The 21,081-nt window shown below is 39.0% G+C and overlaps 1 protein-coding gene across 14 annotated transcripts in view; it reads right to left on the bottom strand.

The window, feature by feature from the left end:
• Positions 1-3,342: 3,342 nt before the first annotated feature.
• The window catches only part of R3HDM1 (R3H domain containing 1), a 206,357-nt gene continuing 188,618 nt past the window's right edge, over positions 3,343-21,081 (bottom strand). For all 14 annotated transcript variants that reach the window (XM_040474936.1, XM_040474937.1, XM_040474935.1 and 11 more), the window contains 6 exons: positions 20,349-20,452; positions 17,920-18,092; positions 9,637-9,781; positions 5,955-6,037; positions 5,407-5,491; positions 3,343-4,692 (listed from right to left, as the gene is read on the bottom strand). In XM_040474936.1, coding sequence (XP_040330870.1) covers positions 4,331-4,692; positions 5,407-5,491; positions 5,955-6,037; positions 9,637-9,781; positions 17,920-18,092; positions 20,349-20,452 — 952 coding nt within the window. In that variant the 3' untranslated portion in view covers positions 3,343-4,330. The remainder of the gene's footprint in view (positions 4,693-5,406; positions 5,492-5,954; positions 6,038-9,636; positions 9,782-17,919; positions 18,093-20,348; positions 20,453-21,081) is intronic.

The raw sequence follows: 21,081 nt of genomic DNA, 5'->3' as shown, positions 1-21,081 counted from the left end.
GGCTTTGTGCTGTGATTCCAGAGCCCAATGCAGGGCTCATACTCACGAACTGTGAGATTATGATCGGACTTGAAGTCAAGAGTCAGCCACTTAACCGACTGAGCCACCCTGGCGCCCCAATGATTTATCTATTTCATTGCTTCCCCCTTCCCTGGCAAAGAATCAACTTTTATCACTTTTCGGGTTTCTGATTTAGAAGTTCCTACTGTCTTTTTCTTACACACTTCCAACATTCTTAGGCTGGTAAAATCAAATCAAAATGAATCCAAGTGTAGACACTAAGGGGGAAAAGAACTAGTATGCAATATGCAGCCTGAGCATATATAGGCATGGGATAGATTAAAGGGCAGCCATACCTGCCTGTTTCCAGGCTGGTATGGCCTACAGGCGGAATGTGTGCATGTGAATGCCTGGTTTTCTTTTAGCATCAACTCAAGGCTTCTAGAATTTCAAGCAACACGAGGCTAGCTTTGAATCATACCAGCATAGAACACCTTCATGCTACCACCACACTGGACACTAGCAGGATACGGAAGTCTGTGCTTTCTGCTTAGGGGACTATACTATCACATCTCATGATGCCCAGCAAGTAGTAGGCGGATAGGGGATCCGGTCACCTTCACAAAGGCCCTGGGGCTGGCCTTTGCTGAAGTCTTACATTTACATTTTTCCTGTTGATGAGGACACATGCAGAACCCAACTTTTGCTACCTCCTGGGGTAGCTGTGGATGTACTGGCTTTGATTCTTCTCAAGCCACTCTGGCACTATGGGTTCTACTGAGACCTGTGTTCCCACACTATTCACAGGTCACAGATCACTCCCTGGTGGGATCAGAAAAACAATGGCTTAGCCTGGGTGAGGATTCAGATGCCTATTTTGTTGTCAGCTCAGATGACAAGTTAATTATTAATTACTGCTGGCATCATGGCAAACAGACTTTGTGCTCTAGATTCACAAACACATTCCCAATAGATCATGTTCTTCATGGACCAAGGGCTTAAAAATATTAAGCCATATTCTCAGTCTTCTAATACATAAAGTAGCAAAAGTGGACAAAAAGTTATAGTGACCTCTATCATTCCCAAAGAAAGGGCTGCTGGAGCTATTAATTGGCATAGGTAAGAATAGCCCATTTTATTTTATTCATTTTTTAAAACGTTTATTTTTGAGTGACAGAGCTCAAATCGGGAAGGGGCAGAGAGAGACGGAGACAGAGGATCTGAAGCAGGCTCTGCACTGACAGCAGAGCCTGACATGGGGCTCAATTCCACAAACCGCGAGATCATGACCTGAGCTGAAGTTGGACGTTTAACCGATTGGGCCACCCAGGCACTGCAAGAATAGCAATAGTTTTAATGGCAAAAGTACCACCCTGTCCCTAAATACAGTCAGTACTTATGGAAAATCTACAGCCAAGGCTGTGGATAATTTGGAGCTGTCTTTATGAAGGTTAAAAGTCTGGGCCAAATCACATCTTACATGCTTCCTGTGTGTGGTTCTTCCTCCATTTTTCTGTAGGTGAAATCAGATTCTAGAGGATCAAAAATAGAATATACCCTAGGGAATGTGAGCATATTTTTATAAAGTGGGGGGGGGGGGTTTGGCAATTTCTTAGTATTCCCATGTGATTGTCGGGGAATTGCGGGGGTGGTGGTGGGGTGGGTGGGATCTAACTTCACAATAGCCTTGCTCTGGTTTCTTACCTATTTTCTCTGGGCAGGGTAAACCCAGGGTCGAAGTGAACACGTTTTAATGTACAGCATGGTGACTACAGTTAGTAACACTGTATTGTGTATTTGGAAGTTGCTAACAGAGTAGATTTTAAAAGTTCTCAGGGAGCCTGGGTGGCTCAGTCGGTTAAGCGTCCGATTTCGGCTCAGGTCACGATCTCGCCGTCCGTGAGTTCGAGCCCCATGTCGGGCTCTGTGCTGACTGCTCAAAGCCTGGAGCCTGTTTCAGATTCTGTGTCTCCCTCTCTCTCTGACCCTCCCTCGTTCATGCTCTGTCTCTGTCTCAAAAATAAATAAACGTTAAAAAAAAAAAAAAGTTCTCAGGGGCGCCTGGGTGGCTCAGTTGGTTGAGCGTCCAACTTTGGCTCATGTTATGATCTCATGGTTTGTGAGTTCAAGCCCCGCGTAGGGCTCTGTGCTGACAGCTCAGAGCCTGGAGCCTGCTTTGGATTCTGTCTCCTTCTCTCTCTGTCCCTCCCCATTTGTGGTCTGTCTCTCAAAAATAAATAAATGTAATAAATAAAAAAAATTAAGTCTCCTCACACACACAAAATTGGTAACTATATGAGATGATGGATATTAGCTAGTCATTTTGCAGTACATACAAGTATCAAATCATTATGTTGTACACCTGAAACTAATATGCTTTGTCAATTAGGTCAATTTTTAATTTTGTAAACAAACAAACAAACAAACAAACAAAAACCCCCAAAAAACACTTGTTTACCAGGAGGCCTACTGCAGGAGTTTAAAATAGAGAACGAGTAGACGGTGTTTTTAAAATCTCCATCTCCATGTATGATTAACAATTCTTGCTATTCTGGTCCTAATTGTGTATTCTATCCTTCTTTGACTCTCTACAGTCAAAAATAATAAAAATTTGACAGGCCTTGGAAGTGAGGGACTTTCACAGTTCTCACTCTTACTTTTCCCTCTGGTATGGCTCCTGAATCTGACATGGTTCAAAGGCAGCTCCAACTTTTCCCAGGAGTACAATATTCAACATCAGGATGTACCAGCTTGTAGGGAGGCCTCGGGTGCCCTGAGACCAAGGGAGACTTTGCAGAAGCTTTAGAGCGAGTGAACATCTGCACCAGTCTGGTAACACCTGTTGCTCTTGAGTTGCCAAGTAAACCTGTAGTCTAGGCTGGAAGCAAACCGGGTTCTAGCCAAGTTGCAGATGGCAGACATTCCCACCTTTTGGGTTTCACAAACAGTTTGACTTTGCTTGGCTAGCAAACGGGAAAAGTTTTCTATAAAGCATTTGAGGTAAACTGGACAACTGGGTGCTCAATATGTTGGCTAAAACCACAAATTCTTTATCTAACCAAACATAATGTTTGATTTTTAGCTGCCTGACTGTAAGTGTATTCATACTAAAGACTATCTTTCATTGACTGGTATTAACTTTATGAGAGAACAAAATGACGGGAGTCATACCCACAGGCATCACTCCCACAGAGAAAGCAATGCTTTGTAGGACTTTTGTAAAATGATTAGGATTACTGTCTTCTGTCTAAAATCTAAAATAGAAGTCTTCAAGATGGGGGAGGTCTTCCACACTAATACTCATTGAAAAAGGTGTTTTTAATTTACAAAAGACAAAATGGGTCTGTATTTGTAAACATTTATTCTCTTGAACTGAAAAAGGCTTGCATCAGCACACATTGTACAGCCTTGCAAATTACACAGAAAATGAAAAAAAGGTTCCTTGTTCATAAGTGCAATGAATCTTTGATGTCCAGTGATCCGCTGCAAACAATGAAAACAGATTTTAAACCACTTAAGAAGTTTCCAGCACTCATCAAATGCATTTCCTTAGGTGACAAAATATTCACGAGGGGAATGCAAATAAGTGGCATTTAGTTATCAGAGGGACACTTAAAAAAAAAAAAGTGGAAGTATTTTCCTGCCTAAAATGATTCCTATTCCCCCTTGAATCTAAGTGGTTTGATTAAAAAGTGTTAAGAACATAATTTGCTTTACACTTAATGTTCATACTACCTAAATGAATAAGGAAAGGACCCTATGAGGGAGTTCTGTATTTTTTGCAAATTGTTTCTGTGTTTAGAGATACAGGGAAAGAGTAATGGTCTATTTGTGGGCTCTCCTCAGTCACCGTCCAGCCCCCCAAGAAGATAGTACATGGTTTTGACTTGGTTATTCCATTCCTGCATTCTTTTTCCCCCAAATTCTCTGTTGGGTCACATTGTGCTGGCTGCAAAAAAGAAATACAGGTTGCAACTGGTTGTAATCATTTTGAAGAATAATTTGCTGTACAATAGAGCTCTGGATCTGATACAAGAATTCAGAAATATAAAACAAAATAACTATAAAAGTTAGGAGGCATTTGAACAGCATTTCCTCGGAAAAAGCTGCTAACTCTGTATCATTCCGATGTGGATTCCTACAGTCATTTGGAGTGAAATGTGTAATTTCCCCCCTTTGCTGGATCACTGGCCTGTCTTCAAAAGCTATAACGCCATGACCACACGTCCTAGGAGTCTCTATCATGTTAACAGAAGCTCCAAAAACCAAGCCAATTAAAGATGGGTGAGGACAGGGGAATCATAAAGGCCAAGGGTCCAAGGTGGCTCTGTTACTGAGAACTCGCCCTTTCCAGAATGTGGAAGTCATAGTGCTTCTTGCTCGTTCTCAGCTTAAACTTGTTAACTGAGTTAATTTGTTTCTTCAATGCATTCTGTGCAGCTGAAATGGAGGGGAATGTGGCTAAGACGGTGTAAGTGGAGGCCAAGTCACTGGGTTTAGAGCGTTCAGGATTGACAGTGTTGTCCCCGCTGCCACAGCAGAGGGGGTGACGACGCAGCTGGGGCTGGGATTGAGGGTCTCGGAGCCACCGGATCTTGGCACCAATTTTAAAGAGTTCCCCAAAAAGCTTCTCGGCTTCCATGCGAGTTATTCCATCAGGGAGTTCAGTAATTTCCAAGACCTTCCCAACAACTAGAATGGAAAAGGTATAGAATTAATAATCCCTGTTACCAAAATGGTGGGCAGAAAGTACCGAAGACCCAAATATGACATAAGAAATGAACGGGATTTTGTAAAACCATTCAAACCCACAAAACTGTAATTATGGCCATTTAAAAAATCATTCCTACTTACCCCTTAGGCAAGGGGTGCAGAGCTAATGGTACTAAACTACCCATCTCGGTCTTCACTGAAAGCTATGCATAGAAAACACACCATTGTATAGTGGCTTCTCTAAGTTAGGTGTGTTATCTTGAGCGGTCTCCTGAACTTCATGGCCCCACTGTAAAATAAAGATAACAGCCCTTGTCGTAATGACCCAAGGCTGTTGAGTACATATTGAAAGCACTCTGCCACAGAAAGGCAGTTTTTGTTCATCAGACTATCTCTGCATGGGTGTAAGGACTACTTCCTTTTTCCAAAAACACACAGGCAAAGAATATCATTCTATCTGTTCCTTTCACACATAACTTTTCCCTTTGGTCCCTTCATCCCTACTAAATCCACCTATAGCTGCACTGTGAAATGAGACAATTACAAGAATATACTTAAGAGCCCTACATTACAGATGACATAATTTCCTGTAATGTGCAGGACTTTAGGAGAGGAAAACCCATTTTTGTCTAAAGAGTGTTGAACTGGTTGACAGTTTGTAGAACCACATCTAATTGCCTCTCAGGGACACACCTGGCTCTCCTGCACCAAGGTCAGTGGATGCAGCTTTTTTAGCTTGTTTCCTTCCTCGATTTCCATGCCTGTTGCCAGACTGACCCTGAAAACCCACAAACAGATGAGAAATAAGGTTAACAGTGCTGAAAAATAGGTCTGTAATGTTTAAACACTTAACCCTTAAACATACCCAGTCTGGGCTCTATACTTTAGCAGAAAAAAATCCAATCCAAAGACCGGGTGGCAATGGCACTTCTGTTCCTCCCTATAACGAGTCATTTGCTGTCTTTCATAAGCAAGGCCCCAGCTTGTGGCCCCCGCCCCCCCCCCCCGCCCCTCCCACTTTGGGATAGCACTGATCGCTTAGCCAAACAGCAAACCACCTTCTTCCTTGTCTGCTCTCTGTGTGGCCAGACTCAATGGGACAACATCGATAAGTCAGCTGGCTGTGGTACAGAGGACTTCTTGTGAACTGCCAGCAGGTGGGCCCAGAACCCCCCACACTCTGTGCAAAGGAGCTATGACATCCTGCCAACAAAGCCTAGGCCACGAGACAGCTTTCATACCTGTTGGGTTGCAATGTGTCCGTGCAGAACAGCAGGAGGGTTGTACTGCAGAGGCTGGCCAAGTAATGGATATCTGGCATCTCCTGAAAGTTAATTAAAAAAACTTTTACATTGTTTTCTGCTCAGTTCTAAAAGTACTTCCCTAAGTTTTCTAAATTGTCCAAAATAGTTAACATGAGTAGGGAAAACACATTTGGTAGATTAAAAAAGTGTAGGTACTGACATTTTAAAAAAGAATTTAAGTTTCCATCTTCCCTTTCAAGAGGAAGGTAAACTTCTGAAAGGAGTAAGGACTAATAACAGTGGTTATGAAGAAAGTAGGAGGTAGGAACTGGGAAGACGGGGGATAGGAAGGAGGGAAGCTTCATTTACCTTAACCTATTTATACCTTAACATTCCAGAAGAACTGTAATACCCATTTCCACCCATGTGAGATGCTAAAATCCATGTTTTCTATGATGATTAAAAATTAATGACTTACATTTGAGGAGAAGGAAAAACATTAAGTTTATCTTCCCAAAGTCACTATTTTTTTTTTTTTAAGATTTTTAATTTTTTAAGTAATCTCTGCACTCATTGTGGGGCTGGAACCCACAACTCCGACATCAAGAGTCACACGCTCTACTGACTGAGCCAGCTAGGCACCCCTCCCCAAATCACTATTAATTACTACAAATATATGCATATATACATTTATATATTCTCATTGCAAACTTTTCTCTACACCCATTGTAATCTCATGACCCTGAGATCAAGAGTTGCATGCTCTTTTGACTGAGCCAGCCAGGCACCCATTACAAACATTTTTACGGTGTTAACCAAAGGGTATATTTACATTTCAGGTCTTGGATCTGCTCTTAAACACTCTTTAAAGGGCTTAATAAATGCTGACTGCAAAGACATTCTCCTGGAGAATGTTTTCATTTGTTAATATCCTCATTTTATTTTACCCATAAGTTCCCCAATTCAGCACATTCTGCGTTTGGAGGGGGATTATGCACAGGAGCCAGGAAAGCACTTCAGGGAATCATACATCCCTTCTCCTGAAAGCTTGATAACAGAGAAAAGCACATTGTGGACTTCTCCCTACTCCACAGAGCTCTAATCTGACGAACAGTGTGAAGGTGTGAGGGCAGCTCCCTGCAGGACACACCCATGACAGACTTGCTCCTTCCCAAGCACCATGTGAAGGGCAGATATGGCATGGAGGCTTAGCACTGAGATCAGAGATACAATGCAAAGCACGAAGATGTATAAAGAACAGCTGCAAGAAAGTCAGAGTTAAGTTTAGGCTGGTGGAGCAGTATTCTTATATAGAGATGAGCTGTAGACAGCAATCATCAGACTCCTCCATATAGGCCATGCTGTATGTTCCTCCTAGAACAGGCATCCCAGTATCACACTATTGCCACACACGATTTCAATGAACTTAAAAATTTTTTTTCAAATGTTTATTTATTTTTGAGAGAAAGAGAGAGAGAGAAACAGAGTGTGTGTGGGGGAGGGGCAGAGAGAGAGGGAGACACAGAATTGGAAGCAGGCTCCAGGCTCTGAGCTGTCAGCACAGAACCGATGTGGGGCTTTAACTCAGGATCCGTGAGATAACGACCTGAGCTGAAGTCAGACGATTAACCAACTGAGCCACCCAGTCGCCCTTTCAATTCACTTTTTATGTTTTATTTTTCTAGATTATTAAAGTACGTGGCTTTGTAGAAAACCTGGAAACAATTACAAAAGGGAAAATAAAAACCATTCTAGTAATTCCATCACTTCTAACATCTTGGTGTGTATCTTTTCAGTCTTTGTTCTGTGTGTTTTATAAATGTTTAAAAAAATTTAGATATAATTTAGATAAAATAAAATGCACATCTTTAGTGTTTGATGAATTCCAACAATTGTAAAGTTCATGTAATCAAAACCCAAAAAGACAATGAACATTTCCATCCCTTGAAAAGTGCCCTCAAGCTCCTTACCAGTCAAGTCCATATCCCATCCACAGGACTATGTGATTTCTAACATCATACCTTAGTTAGCCTATAACTGGATTTCATTTAATTAGAATAATATAGTATGCCTTTGTGTCTGGCTTGTTTTTTGCTTAACATAATGACTCTGAAATTAATCCATGTTGTTTCAGATCAGTCTGCCTTGTTCATTCATGTTGTTCAATAGTATTCCATTGTAAGGATCCATTACAATCTGTATATCTAGTCTCTTGTTGGTGGACATTTGGGTTATGTCCAGTTTGGGTGATTATAATAAAATAAAGTTGTTATATAATTTGCTGTACAAGTCTACATAAATATGTTTTCATTTCTCTTGGGGAAATACCTAGGAGTGGAATTGCTGCATTGCAAGGTAAGTGATTAATTTTGTAAGAAACTCAAATCTTTTTTCCAAAATGGTTTTATCATTTTACTCCTCCATACCAATGTGCAAGAATTCTGTAATTTCACCTACATTCAGTGGTGTTAATCTTTTATTATAGCCATTCTAGTGGGGTCAAAGTGATATTTCATTCAGATTTTAATATTCCTTTCCCTAATAATTAATGGATGATGTTGAGCACCTTTTCAAAGGCTTACTAGACATCTCTCCAGTAACCCCCTCTCTTGCACTCTCCTGCAAAATAAATAGATGGAAGTACAGTCGATATACAATGTTACATTAGTTTCAGGTGTACAACACAGTGACTGGACAAGTTAGATGTTATGCTATGCTCACCACAAGTGTACCTACCATCTGTCACCATACAATGCCATTATAATACCATTGAATATACTCCCTATATTATACTCCCCATGCCTGTGACTTACTCATTCCATAACTTGAAGTGTGTATCTACCACCACTCCTCTTCATGTAACATGTTTTTAAAAATCATTCACTGTACTGTATTTCTTCTTTCAATGATTCTTTAAAACACATTTTTTGGATAACTACTTAGTATTCCCTATATAGATATACTCTAATCCTTACTGATAAGACATTTAGGTTGTTTTGCATTTTTTCTGCTATAGACCAAACTCTTCTGTGGATAAATCATTGTGTGCATTATGCTTAGGATAAATTCCAAAAATATTATTCTATAATCATCCATTTGCGGTCTGTTCCTCCAATTAGACCGAGGGTCAGTGAGGAAGAGGACTTCACCTTACTCGTTTTTGTATGTCAGGGTCACAATAAGGCCTCAAAAACTGTTGAATACATTTTTGAATAAACTCTTGATATATGCTACTGTAATATAGGTATTAGAAATAAAGAACAAGTTCATAGCATTGCATATTACTACTACAGAGAAATGGAGTCTAAGGATAATAAGTTAAGGTCACTTTAACTATATCACATAAAGAATTACTGAATGGAAGGAATTACTAAGTTAGTAATTATTAACTAGTGATGAAACATTAAGGTTAGGAGAATATATGGTAATAAATATGCCTGGGTGGAGGTCAAAATGCAGTCCTGTGGAGAACTGAAAGCAGTACCAAGGGAAATCACAAAGTGATTGAGAAAGGATGTCTTATTTTTAATTAAAAAAAAAAAAATTAATTCCAGTATAGTTAACATACAGTGTTACATCAGTGTCAGGTGTATAATACAGTGATTCGACAATTCCATACATCATCCAGGGGAAGGGATGTCCTACAACTCTGAGGCTGTGACTAGTTTCAAGCACTTACCTTGCCCTGGAACAAAAGGTCTAGAAAACTGAGGTATGATGGAAAGGGGTGGTCCAGAAGGACGGACAGTTTTCAGGGTGGTCAGCTGCGCTGGTGCTGGCGACTGAGCTGGTGAAACAATGGGACTACTGAGTTGAGGGCTGTGCTGTAATCACATCAAAAAAACTGGTCAGCATTTTAGTCACAATTTGGCAAATTAGCTTTTGAACAAAATTTTTCATTTTTTTCTGATTACAAATATATACTTGTTATTGTAAGAGTTAAAACATGAAAATTTACAGTTTTCAACTCCCAAAGGTAAGTACCAGTAACAGGTTGTTTCTACGCCGAAATGTATGCATCCATGTCTATGTTTTATAAAAATGGAAGTAGACTACACATCCTATTTTTTAATCTTGCTTTTGTACCTGGACAATCATATTGGAGATACTTTTCCATGAGAAAAAATACACATTTATCTCATTCTTTTTTTTTTTAATTTTTAAAAAATATTTATTTATTTTTGACAGAGACAGAGAGACAGCATGAGAGGCAGAGGGGCAGAGAGAGGAGGAGACACAGAATCTGAAGCAGGTTCCAGGCTCTGAGCTGTCAGCACAGAGCCCGATATGGGGATTGAACTCACGGAGTGCAAGATCATGACCTGAGCTGAAGTCAGCACCTTAACCAACGGAGCCACCCAGGTGCTCCATCTCATTCTTTTTTTCATGTTAACTGTTTAGCATTTCCTTTTTAAACAATTCATCCCTAAAGGACAGTTACCAAAAATAATACAAAGAATTCTCGGATTTCCCATATTCTTATGTTTTTATATAAATCTCTCTCTGCATGTTTTTTAAACCTTTATCTCTTTCTCTGTATATACTGTTATTTTTTTCCCAAACTATTTGAGAATGAGTTGTTCACGATACTTCATCCCAAAATAACTAATTTAGTGTCTTTTTCCTAAAAACAAGGATATTTTCTTACATAAATAGCCACAGTCGAATCATCAAATCTATATAAAAGTGATCCTATTCTGTAATATATGTAGTAGAGTGTTTAAGAACACTTGAAATAAAGAGGTTTCTAAGAAAAGCCCTTGGGAAAAAAAAAGAATTATCAAAATCAGGCAATTAATAAGACAGTAAGATTATGTAATCTATAGAGTTTATTCAAATTTCACCAATTGTCCTACTAACATAGTTTACAGAAAAAAAAAAAAAAAAAGAAAGAAAAAAGAAAACATTTCCTCTTCTAGTCCAGAATCAAATGTTGCATTTAGTTGTCACGTCTCTTTCATCTTTTTAAATCTGGAGCAGAGCCTCAGTCTTTTTTCTCTTTCATGACTTTGACATTTTTGAAGATCAGTTTCTGATGGTCATTTTGAAGATCAGTTATTTTGTAAAATGTCCCTCAATTTGGCTTTGCCTGCTACTTCCTCATCCCCAAATTCACAAGATACATTTGGGGAAGGAGTACTAGGAAAGTGATGCTGTGTCCTTCTCAATGCATCATGTAAGAGGGAACCTGAGGTCCATGTGTTGACACAGTACTGGTGATGCTTACTTCCATCACTTGTAAGGTGGTTTCTGCCAGGTTTCTTCAATGTTAAATTACTATTTTTTCCTTTCTAGTTATAGTATTAGGGGGAAAGCATATTATCTGTAAACAGAATTTTACTACTTCCTCTCCCAATTTGGATGCCTTTTATATCTTTTTCTTGCCTAACAGCTCCAGGTAGAACTCCCAGTACAATGTTGGCTCATATCTACCCTTTAAAATCTACTGAGATTGAACTTTGGCCTTGGATATGGTCTATCCAAGAATATGTCCCATGTGCACAAGAAGAATGTATACACTGTTCACAAGTGACCAGATGTGTAGGTAGAATGCTCTTTGTATGTCTGTTAGATCTAGTTGTTTTTTTGTGTTTAAGTTCTCTATTTCCTTACTTAACTCTTGCCTGGTTGTTGTATCCATTATTGAGAGTGGAGTGTTAAAGTTTCCAACTATTACTTGATGGTCTGTTATCAGGTAAGTAATTATTAGGTTTATACAATCAGGTTTATAATTATTATATCTTCTTACTGTATTGAACTTTTGTATCTAGAAAATTTTTTGGATCTAAAGTCTTATTTTATCTAATATTAACATAACTACCCCTACCTACTCTCTTTTGCTTGCTATTTTCATGGACTGTATTTTTGCATCTTGTCACTTTCAATTCATTTGTGTCTTTGGACCTAAAGGGAGTCTCTTAGATCTCTTAGTTAGATCAAGTGTTTTTATCCATTCTGCCAATCTGTCTTTAGAGTTAAAATAACTGATAAAGAGGGACTTGCCAATGTCATTTTGCCATTTTCTATATGCCTTATAGCTTCCTTATTACCCCTCATTTCCTGCATACTCCATTTAAAAAAAAAATTTTTTTTAAAGTTTATTTATTTTTCAGAGACAGAGTGAGACAGAGCATGAGCAGGGGAGGGCAGAGACAGAGGGAGACAGAGAATCGGAAGCAGGCTCCACTGAGCGTGTCTGCACAGAGCCTGACATGGGGCTCGAACCCACGAACCGTGAGATCATGACCTGAGCCAAAGTTGGACGCTTAACCAACTGAGTCACCCAGGCGGCCCCCCTGCATACTCTTTTTTTTTGTAGTTAGATGTTTAAATTCCTTTCTTATTTCCTTTTGCATATATTCCATAGCATTTTCCTTTGTGTTTACCTTAGGCATTACACCTAACATCCTAAAGTTATAACACTCTACTTTGAATTTGTATTAGCTTAACTTCAATTATATACAAAAACTCTGCTTCTTTATATCTCTGTCCCCACCTCTTTTGGTTGCTTATGACATAAAAGTACATCTTTATATACTGTGTGCCCCAAAACATAAAGTAGTAATTCCTTTTTTTTTCAATGTTTATTTATCTTTGGGAGAGAGCGAGAGAGAGAGAGAGCGCGCGTGCACAAGAGAGAGAGAGTCTGCACATGCATGCAAGCAGGAGAGGAGCAGAGAGAGGGAGATGTAGAATCTGAAGCAGGCTCCTGGCTCTGAACGGTCAGTACAGAGCCTGACACGGGGCTCAAACTCACAGACTGCAAGATCATGACCTGAGTCAAAGTCGGATGCTTAACTGACTGAGCCACCCAGGTGCCCCACTAGTAATTGTTTTAAGTGCATGAGACTCTTAAATGATATAGAAAACAAAATTTGGAGTTACAAATCAAAGCTAGAACACTACCTTTTAGATACTGTTTATAAAAAAATACTTAAGTGCATTCGTCTCTCAAATCACGTAGAAAGTAAAAAGTAGAGTTATAGACCACTGGCACAATACTACTAGCTTTTATAATTGCTCATGTATTTAACTTGAGAACTTTCTTTCTTTATATAGCTTTGTCTTGCTGTCCAATGTTCTTTCTACTTTACCCTGCAGGACTCTTTTGAGAATTTCTTGCAGGGCCCATCTCTGTTTTTTGTTTATCTGGGAATTTTAATTTCTACCTGACTTTTATTTTGTTTTTAAAATTCATTTATTTATTTATTTTGAGAGAGAGCTGAGTGAGCAAGATTGAGTGGGGGAGAGGCAGAGAGACAGAGGGAGAGAATCCCAAGCAGGCTATGAGCTGTCAGCACAGAGCCCATCGTGGGGCTCAGTGTCACTAACTGTGAGATCATGACCTGCGCCAAAGTCAAGTCGCTGCTTAACTGACTGAGCCTCCCAGGAGCCCTCTACCTCACTTTTGAAAGGCAGTTTTTACCAGATACTGGATTCATTAACATTTTTTTTTTTCTTTTAGCACTTTGAATATATTGGCCAGCTGTCCTAGCCTCCAGTTTCTGATGAGAACTCTGGTGATAATCTTTTTGAGGATTCCTTGTATGTGACGAGTTGTGCCTTTCCTGCTGCTTTTAATACTCTGTCCTCTGAAAGACTGATTATATTGTGTCTCAGAGTGGGTATTTTGGAGTTCTTACCTAGAGTTCATCACAATGCTTGATGTTTATATTCATGTCTTTAATCAAATGTGGTAAGTTTTCAACCATTATTTCTTCAAATATTCTCTTTTCCCTCCATGACAACCACAATATGTTTGTTGGTCAACTTGATGGTGTATCACAGGTCCCTTAGGCTTTGTTCACTTTTCTTCATTCTGGTTTGTCTGTTCCTCAGACTTGACAATTTCCACTGTCCTTTCTTCAAGTTCTTAGATTCTTTCTTCTGCCTCCTCACATCTGCCACTGAATTCCTCCAGGGAACTTTCATTTCAGTTATATTTTCAGCTCTAGAATTTCTGGAGTTTTCTAGGTTTTCTATCTCTTTATTGAGATTTCCATTTTGTTCATTGTTTTCTTGTCTTTCTCCACATCTTCCTGCAGTTCTTTGAGCAGCCTGAAGACAGTTGTTTTAAGGCTTTTGTCTGGGAGATCTGCCATCAGGTCTTTTTTTTTTTTAATTTTTATTTATTTTTTTATTAGGTTTATTTATTTTTGACAGAGACAGAGTGCGAACATGAGCTGGGGAGGGGCAGAGAGAGGTAGACACAGAATCCAAGCAGGCTCCAGGCTCCAAGCTGTCAGCACAGAGCCTGATGTGGGGCTTGAACTCACGAACCATGAGATCATGACCTGGGCTGAAGTTGGATGCTTAACTGACTGAGTCACCCAGGCGCCCCTTAAATTTCAAAAAAAAATTTTTTTTTAAAATTATCTGTCATCAGGTCTTTTTCAAAGACAATTTATGTTGATTTTCTTCCTCCGAATGGGCAATACTGACCTGTTTCTCTGCATGCCTTGTGACTCTTTGTTGAAAACTGGACGTTTGAATCTGATAGTGTGGTAACTGGAAATCAGATTCAACCCCCTTCCCAGGGTTTATTGCGTTTTGTTGCTTTTATGGTTTTTGTTTATTGACTGTTGCAGGCTGTCTTTGTGTCAAAGATCAGTCTGAGGTATAACCTTAAGGATTTCTCAGTGTTTGGCCTGTGCCTTTTCCTGGGCATGTACCCCATATATTCAGTTGCTTTTGAATGTCTTAGTCCTTACTGTTTGGCTCCCAAAAACGATTCAAAGAGAAAAACAAAAGGAGGAAAGACAGGGTACCAGCACTTTAAGTCCCCTAGAAGTGTCGGGGGAGAGATCTGAAGCAATGTGTGAAGGTACAACAATGGTTATTGCCTCTTTGTCAGCACCTCTGTGATCAGAAGCAGAAACCCATGATCAGAATATAAATGCCTTGTATTTGGAGGACAGGGTCCTTTTTTGCCCACCCTGGCTCCTGTCAGCTGCTCTGGTAAAAAAACATGCACAGTTGCCTCCTAGGGGTTGGGGGTAAAGATGGGTAGTTGCTACTGTGCTAAAAGCTGAAACTGACTGAAATTAAGTTCAATTAATCACCCAAGCTTTCCCCTGGCAGTTGCAAGCCTTCAATAGATTCTAAAGCAACAAAACTGTTACATCAGATTCTGCCAGTGTAATTATTTCTAGGTGGAGAGATGGACTCCTGATGCTTCCTACTCTGCCACTTTCCTAGAATCCTCTCTGCTCTAGTGATGATTCTTACTTCCTGATTTCCAGGTGGTCATTTTCTAATTCCATCATATTTACTAGTTCATATTTCACTGTAAAAAAAGAACTTCATTTTTCCTCCCATTTATTCATTTAAATCAGTATAACTCATGGATTTGTTCAACATTAAAATTTTTAAAAATTTGAGTATAGTTGGCAGTTTCAGGTGTACAACCCAGTGATGCAACTTGTCTATACGTCATGCTATTCTCACCATAAGTATAGCTACCATCTGTCAGCATATGATGCTATTACAGTATCACTGACTATATTCCTTATGCTGTGACCTTGATCCCCATGAATTGTTCATTGCATAGGTGGAAACCTGTATCCCCCACTCTCTTTCATCTATTTTGTCCATTTCCCCATTTCCCTTCCCTCTGGCAACCATCAGTTTGTTCTTTGTATTTATAGGTCTGATTCTGCTTTTTGTTCATCATTTTTTTGTTTTTGTTTTTTAGATTCTACGTATGAATGAAATCATATGGTATTTGTCTTTCTCAGTCTGACTTATTTCACCTAGCATAATACCCTCTAGGTCCATCCATGTTGTTGCAAATGGTAAGATCTCACCCTTTTTTATGGTTGAGTAATATTTCATTATTTATACATACCACATTCTCCTTATCTTTCTTTCATCTATCAGTGTACACCTAGGTTGCTTCCATATCTTGGCTATTGTAAATAATGCTGCAATAAACATAGGGCCACTTAAATTTTGAATTAGTGTTTTAATTTTCCTTGGATAAATATCCAGTACAATTACCGGATCACATGGTATTTCTATTTTTAATATTTCGAGGAAAGTCCATACTGTTTTCCACAGTGGCTGCACCAGTGTGCATTGTACCTATAGTGCACATGGGTTCTTTTTTCTCCACATTCTCACCAATACTTGCTATTTCTTGTCATTTGGTTTTAGCCATTCTGACAGGTGTAAAGGGATATCCCATTGTGGTTTTAATTTCCTTGATGAGTGATGTTAAGCATCTTTTCATTTGTTTGTTGGCTATCTGTATGTCTTCTTTGGAAAAATGCTATTTGAAGTCTTCTACCCAATTTTTAATTGGATTATTTTTGTCACTAAACTGCACTCCAAAAAGAGTTCTATGAATTGGTAGTACCACTGAAAATGAACAAGAGAGTTTGTAACTGGAAATCTCTGCCCATACTGCAAATTATGAGTCTTCCTAAATTTTCCTAATTACATAAATAAAAAATATTTTTGTATTCTCCTCTGATTAATGGTCATTGGGCATTTACAGTTTGTGAATTAGCCTATAAATGACCTTTGACCTTTTTATTCTCCCATGATTTAATCATGTGCCTTGAAATATTTCAGTTTATCCTTAAAAATTTTTTGAATGTTCATTTTGAGAGAGAGCATGAGAGAGCATGCACATGGGAAGTGGCAGAGAGAGAGGGAGAGAGAGAATTCTGTAGAGTCTGAGAGAGAGGGTGTGTGCACATGGGAGAGGGGCAGAGAGAAAGAGAGAAAATCTTCCCTGTCAGCACAGAGCCTGACCAGGGACTCCATCTCACAAACCTTAAGATCATGACCTGAGCAGAAATTAAGAGCCAGATGATTAACTGACTGAGCCACCCAGGTGTCCCTAATCTACCCATTTTAAATTCCCCCATAAAGCTTTTCATAATGTTCTTGACATTTGCTGATGATTTTCTTTATGATCCATTATTTCAGTGAGATTTCAAAATGGTGATTTTTAAATTCTACTATTGCTTTTACATTTATTAACTGAATTTCTTCTACAATAAAGAGTGTTCCGGGGTGCCTGGGTGGCTCAGTTGGTTGAGTGTCTGACTTCAGCTCAGGTAATGATCTCACAGTTTGTGGGTTTGAGCCCCGTATCAGGCTCTGTGCTGACAGCTTAGAGCCTGGAGCTTGCTTCAGATTTTGTGTGTGTCTCTCTCTCTGCCCCTCTCCTGCTCACACTGTCTGTCTGTCTCTCTCTCTCTCAAAAATAAACAAAAAAATTAAAAAAAAAATTAGAGCGTTCTGCACCTACCCTCTGATTACACTAACAGTTCAATGGAAAAGGTAGGAAAAGGACTTAACTTTCTTTACCAAATTTTATATCTAGTATATCTTCTGATTTTTAAAATTAAAACATTTTAAATATGCAAAAGTTGAAAAATAGTATTTCCATATTGAAAGCAACAGCGTGGCTACACAGAATGTTCAAACTTCTTTACCCATTTGAGAGGATGTCATTTTCAAAGCAAAGCCTTGTAAGGTCAATCTTATGCGACTAAATTGTTTAAAGATTTTTATTTTCTTTATGTTTTGTTAATGTTTACTTATTTTTGAAAGAGCACAAATGGGGAAGGGGCACAGAAAGAGGAGGGCAGAGGATCCAAAGCAGGCTCTGTGCTGACAGTAGAGAGCCTAATGGGGGGCTCAAACTCATGAACTATGAGATCATGAGCTGAGCTGAAGTCTGACGCTCAACTGATTGAGCCACCCAGGCACCCCAAATGCCTTTTTTATTTAGTTTATTTGAGAGTGTGTGCACGCACGTAGGTGAGCAGTGAATGGGCAGAGAGAGAGAATCCAAGCCGTGCAGAGTCTGACGCAAGGCTCGAACCCACAAACGTTGAGACCAGGACCTGAGTCGAAACCAAGAGTCAGACACTTAAATGACTGAGTCACCCAGGTGCCCGAAATGTTGAAAGTTTTAAAATTGTAATAAACAAAAGAAGTACCTTACCTGAACAATATTGTCTACATTGCTAAATTCCACACACTTCTGTCCTCTCTGGTGATCACAGTAATATTTATTTTGTTTCCACTGTGGGGGTGAGTGGGCCCGAGATTGTGGATTGTTTGGTACATTGAGCTGCATCATCACCATTCCTCCACCAGGGGGCGGAGGTGGCACAGCTGGAAATCAGAGTTGGGACACTGCAATCAGTAGACTGTACCAACTAGCTGGTAGCTTTAAACACTAAGAAAATGCCAATAATTTTACATTTCTGAGCAAAACTTTATTATCATATATACAAGTCATATTTAAGCCCTGGAACTTCATGCCACAAGTGTTGTGTGTTTAAAAAGGCATTAAAATGGGATTCTGTAGGCCTAAACATCTCAGTTATTCTAAAAATAACAGATCCACACTTAGGAAAGTCCAATTACCTACTACAGAACCTAGTAGAGTATAGCATAAATGAGATATCTATAAAAGTGACTGATTGCTAAAATGGATTAATTTTAAAACTGGCATTACTTTAAATACACAGAAAAGAAAAAGTTTGCCATGTGGGAATCAGAAAGCCCAATTTTTGTACTCTGAAATGCTTGACTCTGGGGAAGTTACTTAACTCTTTTATTATATGTTCTTATCTGAAAAAGGCAGCTAGGAAGACCTCCTTGGCTAACTTTAAAAAGCCATGATGATCACATGTATGTGTAAACAGTTAATTATACAGTAGAGATAAGCAGATTACTGTATGTCTCTTTGTTTGACTTATTTCTCTCGTGTACTAGTCTGCAGCACAGCTAGTATTAGGCATGCACCCGTTCAGCGTAAGGTAAGGCAGGATTCTTATGCCCCCAGGACCACAACTTGCACTTCAGTAACCAAAATGGTAGTTTCCAGTTCCCCAGAAAGAGAACCAACCTGACTGGCTAAGCAAACTAGAGAGGGCTGACTGCTTAGGGACACCTCCAAGTTCTCCTCAACCACAGCAGCCCATCTTGGATGCACACTATTATTTATTTGATAACCATTTATGGTTTTCTCTCTTTCTCAGAGATTACATATGTTAAGAAATCATTATAATAAAAGATGGTGTCATGACAAAGGATAGTTTAAGACACCATAGAAGCAGAAAAAAGCAACAAACTGTGTTGTGAGTACTAGACAAGACTTTGTAGAAGATGTGATTTTTGAGTCAAACTTTAAGGACAAGCAGGATTCTCGCAAACAGACAGTAGAGGGGCATTCCAAGCAAAGGGAGGAACTGATAAAAAAAGTATCTTTGCCATGAAATAGTATGGTGCATTCTGGAAGCATAGTTTTGTATGACCGGAACATGTAAGTATAAATAGGAGGCTTACTTGGTAGGGAGTTTAGATGGAGAATCCATCCATGCACATTTCTGATTCAGACGAATGACATAAAGGGACTTTTTGTTTCAGGAAAATATTTAAAAAAAAAAATTTTTTTTTTCAACGTTTATTTATTTTTGGGACAGAGAGAGACAGAGCATGAACGGGGGAGGGGCAGAGAGAGAGGGAGACACAGAATCTGAAACAGGCTCCAGGCTCTGAGCTGTCAGCACAGAGCCCGACGTGGGGCTCAAACTCACGGACCGTGAGATCATGACCTGAGCTGAAGTCGGCCGCTTAATCAACTGAGCCACCCAGGCGCCCCACAGGAAAATATTTCTTGAACAGTGCGTGTACGTGTGAGTGTGCATGTGTGTTGCTGTGTGTTGGGGAGGAGGTAAGTTGGGTGTGGGAGAAACATGAAATCAGCAACACACTGAAGAGATTGTTGCAAATAAGATGTGAAAAGAACTGATTGAGAATGGCAGCAGTGGGGAAGGAAAGAAGGACGGAAAGACGGTAGGAGATTTGAGGAAATGGTAACAGTATGAATGTGAAAAGAGGGAATAGAAGAGAGTTGATTACGACTTTGAAAACTAATCTGGTCCCTAGAGAGAAGGTGAGATAAAGAATGCAGGAAGAGGGAGAACTAGTAAATCTAAAGTGCCTTTGATACAACAGGGTAGGGATGTCCAGTAGGCAGTTGGCTATATGGCCTCTTCTAAGCCAAAATAAGATGTGGGAGTTGCTGGCAAAAAAGCAGTTGTTGAACCCTAGGAGATGGGTGAATCACCTAGGAAGAGTATCAAGAGTAAGGAGACAATTCCAGAGAACACCAATATTTATGAGGCAGGGAAGGAAGGAGAATCTGAAGAAGACAAACAGGCCAGCAATGTTGTAGTAGTAACACTAGAAAAGGAAGAAGCGGATGGAAACCATTAACTCTGAGTTTGCATGGCATCCTAATATTTTGGGTACATCACAGCACAGAAGTTGGAAATCCTGTTCTAGAAATGCCTCAGGAACTTAATTTAATTATTTCTCAGATGGACAAATCATTACCTTTTCTTTCAATTATATTCATACCTGCACACTGGTGGCTTTGAAGCTGCTGGGAATTGCATGGTGAAGTAGTTCGAGGAAACTGTACTTGTTCTGATCCTGGATGTTGCAAGTAACCTACTGATGAACTACGGGGGAAAAATTGAACAAACACAAAAACACAGCACAGTGAGATGGAGATGGCTGTAAAGATTCTTTGAATGAAACAATCCTATACATTTATTTAAGTTTTTTTTTTTTTCCCCCCTCAAATTGGTTAGGGGTAAAAGTGTAATCTACTTCTATTCTCTATGAATCATAAACAAGTACTTTTTGGATAAAAAAATCTCTTTATGTTTATGACAATAATACTGATTTTTTTTTTTAAAACCACTCCAAATTTCAATGCTCTTATTCTTTTACAACTTATTCTAAATATGATTTTTTTGTTCAAATAATTATTTAAAAAAGAAGAAAAATAACTTTTACAAAATGAAAAAGTAATTTATTTGGATCTCCCTAAGCTGTATTTTAGAAAAGAGAATATGCAGTTTGACAATTATGAGACTCAGAAAAAAAAATGTTTTATTGCTCAAAATATGTACTAAGAATAAAGGAAATAGTAAAGTATAATTCTGACATATTCTAACATAAATACTGATTAAAAATAGAGGCTGTTGATATAAAACTATTCAGTTATTGCTGCAATTCTCAAGTTAATTTTTGAGACTCAAACTAATATGGGATTTGTCACAAAATGTCTTTAAAGTTTTCTGTT

The sequence above is a fragment of the Herpailurus yagouaroundi genome, unplaced genomic scaffold, assembly GCF_014898765.1.
Source record: "Herpailurus yagouaroundi ecotype Mexico unplaced genomic scaffold, PumYag 140, whole genome shotgun sequence".
NCBI lineage: Eukaryota > Metazoa > Chordata > Mammalia > Carnivora > Felidae > Herpailurus > Herpailurus yagouaroundi.
This window is presented reverse-complemented; position numbering and strand designations above follow the sequence as displayed.